The 10,936-nt window shown below is 40.7% G+C and overlaps 1 protein-coding gene across 2 annotated transcripts in view; it reads right to left on the bottom strand.

Moving 5' to 3' along the window:
• Positions 1-3,385: 3,385 nt before the first annotated feature.
• LOC135241945 (neural-cadherin-like) overlaps positions 3,386-10,936 on the bottom strand; it is a 131,580-nt gene continuing 124,029 nt past the window's right edge. For both annotated transcript variants that reach the window (XM_064312744.1, XM_064312745.1), the window contains exons 32-33: positions 8,994-9,148; positions 3,386-6,858 (exon numbers count right to left, since the gene is read on the bottom strand). In XM_064312744.1, the coding sequence (XP_064168814.1) occupies positions 6,367-6,858; positions 8,994-9,148 (647 nt within the window). In that variant the 3' untranslated portion in view covers positions 3,386-6,366. The remainder of the gene's footprint in view (positions 6,859-8,993; positions 9,149-10,936) is intronic.

The following is a 10,936-nucleotide window of genomic DNA, read 5'->3' as shown; positions in this document are numbered from 1 at the left end:
GAAAAGAACAGAATAAGAGTTTGTAAAAGAAGTCTTGATTGTCACTGTGTAGGTGGAGGCTAGAAATTTAGATGAGCAAAGTAACTGACAAAACAAAACATTGTGCCAAAATAATGAATTCCCCGTTTTGATGCATAAATGGACTGTAGAAACTTGCGTTTAAAATCAGTTATGTTTAGCATACCAAATTGTCCATACATTTTAATGAAATATAAATGGCATTTCAATGGCACTTAGAAACAGCTACCTCTTTAATTTTGGATATTTGATAAAGCAATGGAAGTGATTATATGTTTTTAAAATGTTATCTGCCAAAAAATGTATAAAGATAATTTCAACGATAGTGTGATTCATGTATTTTTTGGACTGTATGGGTAGGTATGTGTGCGTGTATAAACAGTTTTTACCATTTGGCATAAATTAGCATTTCATTCTCAATTTTTGTTGCATCTGACCATAAAACATGATTAAAAAGCTTTTGTTTGCCGTAGTCATGTTATTTCTATCTGTGCAGGCTTCAGAAAAGGCTGCTGCTTTTAAAGAACTCTGGCAAAACACTAGATTCTTGCAAACAATATTGAATAATTGATTTTTTAATATGCAGTTTAAGATGCCAGATGTTTGTTGAAGCACACAATACACAAGCATTGTTCTAGAGGGAGACCACATACCCTTACGAAATGTAACTGAGTCCCACATCATCAGTCCAAAGTCAGGACTTGAAGAATCAGCTATGATTTATTTTGTGAAAAAAAAAACAACTCTTGACTGCTTGGGTATGACTACAAATTACCGAAGCACAGCTATTTAACATGTATGTGAATAACTATTTGTTCAGCTTTGCATTAAACACAAGTGGAACTGTAAATGTTTATGCCTAGTATGGAAGAACAGGGTGTTTTACCACAAGATGAGAAGTGTTAATGTTGATTCTCTCTTATACTGAACCACAGATGGCACTAATTTGCAAATATTAGAACGCTTAACACCATGATGAGCTCGGTAATTACTGTTTAACATGAATTGTGTGAAAAACATGAATGACTTTATGATCCTCAGGTTAACTCGGGACAGAGTAAAACCAGCAATAAATTCTTAATTGACTTGGAAAAGAATTGAACGCTGTGATGAAAATATCCCAACTTGGGTGAAAAAAAAGCTATGCACTGGATGAATATTGCTTTTGCGTTAAAGTGTGGCAAAGTTCTGAACGTCAGTAGCGGAATCAGAGAGGAAATAGCATCGCATTTCAATCAGGGCTCTGCCTTTAAAATGAGACAGAGCTGTACTCACCTATTTTCCATTTAAGAGTGCTGACCAACCATTCACATTGTTGCAGCTTTCCACAAAGTCACATTCTGCATTTAGTAAACTCAATCTCTCAACAGCTGTCATGAAAAGATATTATGTTGGGTTTGCATGCGAAATGTTAGATGATGCATTTAAATTAAATAAAAATGAGCTAACTGCAAACAGACAGCTGTAAAAGCAACATTTTATGTTTTGGGTAATTATTAGTCAGCAAGCAAGATAGCTTCCACACAAAATCAAGGCAACAACAACCACACAACCAACCACAAATTTTTTTACAACGTCCTTTTGCCTGGTATAAACTGTCCTGCAATTGCGGCTAGTTTCAAGACAAAATGTTGTCATTGGTAGATGTATCTAACTATTCAACGAGGATAATTATTGCTAGTGGTACTGGAACATTTGTGATGATGGAATTAGCATGAAATGAAAAAGAAAAAAATGCTAAATCACCCAAGTTTGAGGCTTTATTGTGTGGATGTCTGAAGCTGGTTGTGAATTCTGTCTGTACATTAGGTGAGAAGGTTCAGAAGTTAATGTTCTGAAAAGTGCCAAACTCTCAGTGCTGTATAGGTATGGGGCATACCGTCCCACCAAGCCATAATTTGGCGGGAAGTTCAAAAGATACAGCTGTTATAAAAAACTAGGGACATAAGCCTCCTCTACAATAGATATCATATATGTTATAGATCTATGGTTCGCTACCAATCACTCTCCAAAGTGTTCTGCTTCTACAGCATCACTGCACTGTATCAAAATTTGAATTGTTGCCATCTGAGTGACGATATCGCCCCCCTCCATTTACTAAAAATAGATCCAAGTTTTCATTTGTTCCACAAGCCATTACGTTTTTAAACGGGTAATGCACTAGCACCTTATTCCCCATGCACCTTGACCACTCCTTCCTGGTCACAAAGGATGTCCAGCTGGGCAGGAGTTGCCCCCGTCCCCGAACTATTGTTCTTTCTTTTTTTCTTTTTTTACACCTAATTTATTGCAAGGTGCGAAGTATGTGTATGAGTATTAGTGATTTTTTTGATGTTATGATGAAATGCTTTGTGATTATGCTGCAAACCAACTTCCCCACAGGGACAAATAAAAATATCTATCAGTTGGGCATTGCTATATGAAAATAATTGATGTAGGCTATTTACAAAGCATTTTAAATCTAATAATTTTACAAGATAATTGGCAAGGGGATACAGCCGTATTGCTATAGTCTACCAACCTTTCGTTAATTCTCAGAAGACACAAGACTGAGGAAACAAGCCCTCATTTACACGGGTGCCGAAAATACATAATTAAAACAACAATAAAAAGTATCATTAAAATGGGTTCATAATTTGTTTTCTGTTCTTGTTTGTATTATTTTATTTTATTTAGGTACTAGCTAGATACATGCTTGCTAGCTAACTAGCAAAATAGCTAACATTACCGATAGTACGTGAACACGCTAATGAACTTTCTTTATCATCAAGTAATATTGTAAATCTATTTAAAAGAGGGTTTACTTAAAAATATGCAGAAGCAAATTACGTGCAGAAACCCCCCTTCAAGGGGTTTGACCTCCAATGCCAAACCCCTTGAAAGAGTAAAATACATATTTTGCAACAGAATTTCCCATACATCTGACCCAAAATATTCTATTGTTTCTAACAGTTTTTAACAAAACTACTTTTAATATTTATTATGAGGGGTTTTTTTATTTATTGTGAGCAAACTGTCAATACTGTAGTGTGGCACTCACTAATTATGCTTTATGCTCCAGCCCATATTCTATTGCGACTGTCCATACTGCAAGAGATAACTGTAAATAGCATTTTCACTGAAATATTTACAGTATTTTGTAAAGTTAAATTTGGCTCACTTCATAATCAATCATAAAAATAAATAAAAAAATGTATTATTTGATCTTCTCTAATGAGCCGAGCACTGTATGGAAATCAGTTGGGAAAGGTGCAGCGAAATATAAAAAGTGCCTGCCACCCATCCAGTTCAGTCGAATGTTCAGGTAAACATGGCAAACACTGGTGTAAATCAGAAGGACAGACGTCATAGACTCATACCAATAACATAATCAAAGAGATATTTATTTGAAAAAAAAAAGGTTTCAAGTGGTGTAAATATAAATCAACATGATCATAGAAATGAAAAAACAATACAAAATACAAGTTCACTTTTTAAAGAAGCAGGAAAGTTTACAGTGTGGTTATCCCATAGATAGTTTAACACTTTTAAAACCATATACTGTCATTTTTCTATGTACAAACAAGATAGAAATAAAAAAGCAATTTCACAATTTGTGAATTCACCACACAAAAGCCACCCATTAGCACAAATTTAAAAGTGAGGAGTTAGACACTGTTGGCACACACAGCACCAGCTATAAATGAAAAGTCCTATGAGTCATAAATGAAATGATATATAGTTCACACTTTAATAATACTTAGTTTTGTAGGCAATGAATAACCCCTCACTCATACCAGGTCCTAACAAATCATATTTTCAGGGAGCAAATCATACTTCATCCAGAAGAAAGGTTAGCTTTTATAGGCAGAATTACAGAAGCATTCCCTATTCCCACATGTGAATCTTACTTCAACTCATTTGCTACCTTTTAAAATTGGCACACTTGAAATGCATGCCCAAACCATTGACTTCGAGTAGCCACAAAATGCAAGAATTTTTCATTTCATAGCATGACAGCCAGCTATCATCTCACATTAGGATTAGAACTCTGATGTCTTTTAAAAGCCCCCTCTTCCTGACAGCTGTGCTGTGATGCATAACAGATTTCTGTTAAAAAAAGATAAACTGGGTTTTATAACTGTACCCCGAGAAACACATAATACAGTGTGTTGGCATTTTGTCATTCCACAAGAACCTTGCTACATGTGTTTTCATTCCATTTCATTGTGGACAAACCATTTCTAAATCCATTACCATTTCTCTGTGAAACCTCACTGTATATAATCATCCCTGCAGCAACACATTAGGCAGAAAAAAACGCAGAAATGTTAATAGGAGTGAAACGTCTTGTCCCTCTGAAAACGACCTAGAAGTGTTTTTTTTTTCTTCAGTTTCTCATTCTGTTCACAGCAATGTTAACGTGAAAGTGGGAAGCGGTAAGAATTTTTTGTGCTCCTTTAAACAAGAGCAAATGTTATTACATTTGAAATACTTTCTAAAGGATATAAACTTTGGATTTGTTCAGTTTAATGTCCCAGCTCCTGTCACTTCATATCCCAGAGTCAAATCATCCTTCCGGATAAGTCCTATTCTCACTTGGTTAAAACTGGGCTTTTCAGCTGAATTGCCAGCACTCAACCAACGCCACTTTGGTTCTTCCCGTGATTGCAATTCATTTGAGCTGATCATTCTCAACACTTGCAGACATGATGTAGGCTCAGCAGGTTAGATGGAGCACAAAGATTCAAGCCTTAGAATATATTATGTGAATTATTATCTTTGGACATACGGGTTTTCCACTGCAGTATTTATACTGTAGGCCATTGTGCACAGGCCTTCTATTAACCCCAGAAGCAGAACCTTCAAGTACAATCGTGGCACCATTCTTTGAAGCTGTACGAGGTATCCTGTAAGTGTTAGTTCTTGTTTTTGTTAGTGCACTTAGCTCCATATAAGGCGCAGATTTTGGCTTCCACATCTATGTGGGGGATTGAAAAATAGAAAATAAAGGAAAAAAATGCCTGTTTGCATTACTTTCTGATCGATGATTAAAAAAAACAGCATTCTTAACTTTCAAAGCCTACAGAAGTATAGTGGGCGGCAGTGTAGTATAATGGTGTGGCATTCGGTCCGCTGAAGAAGCGGACTGGTCTTGGCTGTGCCGGCTGGTGGAGAGAACAAACGCACCTGGGTTGCGTTGACAGACCAGCCCAGGTGGTTAAAGGTGTGCTGCTCTCCACAACTTGGAGCTGAGACCGGGAGCACGGACCAAGTTTTAGATTTTAGTTTCAGCCTTCTTTGTCAGAGCATGACAGAGAAAGTGAACCGGTGCTGAAAAGCAGGAGGAGCTGGGAAGCTGAAAAGCAGGAGGAGCTGGGAAGCTGAAAAGCTGAAGGAGCTGGGAAGCTGAAAAGCAGGAGGAGCTGGGAAGCTGAAAGCAGGAGGAGCTGGGAAGCTGAAAAGCAGGAGGAGCTGGGAAGCTGAAAAGCAGGAGGAGCTGGGAAGCTGAAAAGCAGGAGGAGCTGGGAAGCTGAAAAGCAGGAGGAGCTGGGAAGCTGAAAAGCAGGAGGAGCTGGGAAGCTGAAAAGCAGGAGGAGCTGGGAAGCTGAAAAGCAGAACCAGCTATGAATGGTGAGCCGAAGGGCTGCCGCTCAGTTTTGCTTTGCTTTTTTTTTGTCTTTACTATTTTAGTTTGTTGTGTTAGTTTATTGTTTTCACCCAGAACCCGTGAGGGGGAAGAGGGAAGACGTTTGTTCATTTCATTCTGTGTTTGCGCGGGTGCGCTCTCTCTCCTTCCATGTGGCAACCAATGGTGCACTCCCAGAACTGCCGCATCTCTCTCCCAGGGGTGTCACGCTGGCATGTGACTAATGGGTAAGGAACTTGTCTTGTAACCTAAAGGCTGCAGGTTTGATTCCTGGATAGGATACTGGCATTGTACCTGTGAGAAAAATACTTAACCTTCATAGTTTCAGTATATATGCAGCCGTATAAATGGATGCAATATAAATGCTTTGTAAAAAGTTGTGCAAGTCGCTTTGGATAAGAGCGTCTGCTAAATCTTGTAATGTAATGAGTATCTTCATCAAATCACAATCATTTTAAGCTACTGATTGTACATGTAACAGCATGTCTTGTACCAAGGGGAACATGGAAAGATTTGATTTACAAATAGAACACGTTTCACTGAAATCATTGTCATCAGCAAGTCACTACAAAAAGGCAATTCTCAGTCCCTTACGGTAAGTGCCGTACCCTTCAGTCCCATTCCACTTAACACGAGTTCCAGACAAAAAGACAGTAATAAGGCTTGTCTTAAATTTCCTTTAGGGTCCTCTAGTGTCCTCAACAGCTGGCAGATGGCGCTCAGAGGTCGCTGGCCTCGGCCCTCTCGTAGAGCGCTTTGAGCTTCTCGAAGCGCGGCCCCCACTCGCGCAGGCAGTCGTGGCTCCTCTCCTCCTCCAGGCCCGCGGAGCTGAAGGAGCTGAGCGATCCGGCCGGCGAGCCCCCGCCCTCGGTGGAGAACACCTGCAGCGAGTCGAAGGGCGCCGTCTCCGGGTGCTGGTCCGCGTCCCGGATGATCTCGCACAGGTAGCGGGCCAGGTCCTGGCTGGAGAAGGACAGGCTCTTCCGGGCCGAGTGGACGGGCTGGCCCGGGCCCCGGGCCTGGGACCAGGACGGCGGGACGTCCCGGCGTAGGGTGGTGGTGGTGGTGGTGGTGCTGCTGCTGCTGCTGGACTTGTTGGTGTCCTGCTGCACGTGCGCATGGTACTGACCCCCCCGGGAACGGCCGTACTGTACGGACTGGGCTGGGCTAGGCTGGAGAGACTTCTGCAGTTCTGCCATGTCATAGGCATTCTAGAGGGAGACAGACCGCAAGCGTCCTTTCAAACTCTTCCCTCTTTTTAAAACTTGTTTTTGTATTTACACTTTTTCCCCTTTGGCTCCATAATTTGAAATGCAGAATCATGTTCTGGCTGCATCGGTCACCACGTGCTCTCTGGTCGAATCAGGAGAGCGCAGAAAAGAACGCACTGTCCTCCATAGCATGCAATGTCAGACAGCAGTTCTCATACACCACAAGTTGTGCTCACACTCAAGTCAAAGGATGACACGCCATGTGTAGCTTAACAGATGGACCCGCGGCAATTGTATGATGTTGTATGATGACAGGTTTTCATCCAGGCAAACCAAAACCCTCCCATTCCTGAGCTATTCTAGGACTAATCATGACTGCCCACCACAGTCAGTACTGACACAGGATTTGGTACCAGACCACGGGGCCCATCCATGCACTAGAACAGTGCTTTAACCGAATAAGCCACCCAACAGCACACTGTTTCCCTCCTTACTGTGATGTTTTTACCTGCCTGAGAGCTTTGGTGGGAAAAGATGAAATAAGGCTCTTGAAAATTTCTCTTTTCATTAAGTTTTTCCACATAAATGACGTACAAAAGCAGGCTGTGATAAGAGGGCTTTGAAAATGACAGAACATTTCATTTTCGCATTGAATTTTAAACAACTTTTGAGTTGTATAGACATATTGGCAATCCAGGCCTTGACAAACTTTCTGAAGCATGTGTCCTTAGACAAGGTATGTTTTTCATTTGTCTACAGGATCAAGACACTTTGTGATCACATTTCATCTTGCTTATATTTTTCATCATGCTACACCAATAAATTTTCTGTAGACTACTAGCTTTACTAGAAGTTAAGAAATGGTAACCAACAGTCATGACATCATAACTGGGATTTATATGTGTATGGTGTGTTATAATTGTTCAACCACTGTTGAAATTAAATTTGCTCACGTGGGCCAAGTTTTTCCACATATCAACAATTCCCCTGCAAATAAAGATATAGCTTGGAACATATACCATATTATGCATGCTATGGTTAATGTAATATTAGAATTTAATCCCTTTAAAAATATTAAAAACAGAGAAAAGTTCAATATAACGTTATTGATCCTTGAGGACAAATTACTCATTAAGGGAAGAAAAACCTTCGCAGTGGGGTCAATTTTGAATTAATTTAATTAACTACATACTGTACTGTTATCACCACCAAGTTTCTTTAAAAAAGAAAAAAACTAAGAATAAAGATTTAATAACTGACCCTCCAATTAATGAGATTTACTCATTTGCATATATGCATCAGTTTGGCTTGTAGCTAACATATTTTAGCTAATATTTCATCTCAGATTTTAAGGAACATGCGATGATATGTACCAAGTTTTGATAAAACTGGATTGATGGAGAGTTCTGTGTAAAGTTTGAGGCCTCTGCATGTTATGGATGCTGTAGTTTACTTTTCTGTAATGGTCAAATTTCACCACAGTATTAGATTTTGCGGCTTTACCGCGCAATTCCGACTTTGGGTGTTTGAGTAAACACGTGCCACGTTCTAGAAATGTTCTTTTGAAGAGGAAAAAATCTGAATTAGCATGCCCCACATCTCAAATGCTTGGTCCCATAACAATAACAAATATAAAAATATACCTCACTGAAACACAAATAAACATCAATGTCAATAATTTGTATAATAACGGCGACAGACGTTCTATTTTAAATAATGCAGACATGGAAGGGAACAGAGTGGAAACATCAAATGAGAGCGTGTTGCTCCTACAGTGCACTCCCACAGATAAACTCCCTGGGTCTCAGGACTCAGGAGATTTTACTGCAGGCTCTTGAAGACACCCAGTGCATTTATGCTAAAAACACCTGCGGGAGACTGATAGGCAACTTGGCAACTATGATAATGCACAGAAGAGCATTCAAATGCTGTAAAGAGAAAACAGGCATTCGGGAATATAAAATAGTGTATTTCTGTGAAGGCATCAAGACTCTGGTACTGTGTGTGTGTGTGTGCGCCCGTGTGCGCCTGTGTGCGTGTGTATGTGCGCGTCAGTTAACTGAATTGAAAAGTTCCTGGGGGAATTTTCCACAAGGCAGCTAACCCCCTGCTGTCGGTCTGCGGGATGGCCTCACCTGATCCTCCTCCCCTCCACCCTCCTCATCGTAGTTCAGCACGTTCTCCCGGATGTCCTCCCAACCGTCGTGGTGCGCCGACACATGGTACACACCCTCCTTCAGGCCCTTGTAGCTCCTCCAGCGTGACCACAGGAAGATACCCAGCAGTAGCACTGACAGGCAGGGAGGTAGAGAGGGGAGTTAAACATCCTTTTCATACCCCAGACAGCAGGAAAGTTCCTACAATGGTTATGTGGAAAATGTAAGCAGAATGAATTTTTCAACTCTAGACCCGACTGACCTTTAGAAAGCTGAGAGTAAATTATTCTCCTTCACTTTTCTCTCCCCCTTGATCCCGCTCTCTATTTCTCTCTCCTACTCACTCTTGTACTCCCAATCCTGTTTTGCTTTCTTTATCCCACTCCTTCTCCCTTTTTCTCTCCATTTCCCTTGATTGTTCTCTTTCTTGTCTGCACACACACATCACTAGAGATCTCTCTGGCAGTGCTGCCATTGTATCCACCTTCAGTGACAAATGAGTGGGAGAAAAAAACAGGAGTAAATGTGAAGAGGCTGCCAACTGTGCAGGGACACTGTCGCCACCTCTACCCCACAATCATCTTATCTGTCTGAGACGCAACTTAACGTGTCAATCTAAACTCTGCGACGTGTGTCCAAAGATGAATACGCAAATCAATATTACTTAAGCTCAACTACTGACGTGAACAACAGACTTGCATGCACATTTACAGGAGCATGTGTCAGCCACACCATCTCCACTCCACAGGAATGAACAGAAGCGGTGAGAAACACATTCCTGTTCCCCCCCTTAAATACAGATGTGAAGTCCAGCCCTGCACAGTGTTGAGTCTCTTATTTCCTACAGAGCTAAAAAAAAAAAAAAATGCCTGACCGCACAAGTGCTGCAAACAGAATTCCCACATTGCTCTTTCTATCCTTCTGCGTAGTGGATGGCAGAGAGCAGTGCTGCTTATTGATCACCCTACCCAGATCTCCCTAGGTCTAGAGAAGACCGATAATGCATCTCAATGACCCAAGTGACATTCAGGATTCCACACACAGTGCCGAGTGGGGCTCCATGCCACTGGCGCCACAGGCACCAGCTGCCCGGTGACACACTCTGAGAACGTGAAGCCCATATTGGCTGTGCTTGCTGGGAGATCTGCTGCTGATGAATGTGCCGCTGCTGGAACATGAAGCCTGGGACAGTCCTCTTTCTCTGCCTTCATCACACTTAGCTACAGAGACAAGGGGGGCAGCTGGTCTATTGTCCTCAGTAAGTACAGCCAGAGTCCAATGCTTGAAACACGCATTTATGTCCTAACAGATGTTACAGTCCACCAATGATGCACATGCCTGGCATTAAGAGAGGTAAAGGCAGACATTTTGATGATTGTGTTCCAAGACAAGCATTTTATTTATACGAATTTACTGGGCATGTGACGAGTGCCCTGCTTCTATCAATACCAGACACACACCATATTGAAGAGGTATTCTTAAAAACTAAATTAAATGAAATGTTACAAGCTGTTTTTTATGAATTAACAACTCACTTCTGCTCAATGTTCAAAGTGTATTAAATGTACAAAGTTTTTCCCTCAGCTATGATGCAGTTTAACATAATACGAAATGTTAAAAAAGAGTTACATTTTTATCATTCCTCTATTATGGAAATCACAGGCACACAAATGTGTTGGAATAAAGTATAACAAGGACAAGAACGCAGCTTTTGTTCCTCACATACTAAAAAGGTGTCACTGCTGCTCCAAAACCTTTAATAAGAAACTACATTCACAACATTTAGAGTGTAGACTAAATCAATGGGAATATGCTGTTGGGTTTGCCTAGCACTGAGTACTGAGTGGTTAATTTAAAACAGCTGGTGACAGAATAAATGTTGCACATTTAATCTAGAGAACTAGAACATTTAGTCTTGATTC

This window comes from Anguilla rostrata, chromosome 16 (assembly GCF_018555375.3).
Source record: "Anguilla rostrata isolate EN2019 chromosome 16, ASM1855537v3, whole genome shotgun sequence".
In the NCBI taxonomy this organism is placed as follows: Eukaryota; Metazoa; Chordata; class Actinopteri; order Anguilliformes; family Anguillidae; genus Anguilla; species Anguilla rostrata.
This window is presented reverse-complemented; position numbering and strand designations above follow the sequence as displayed.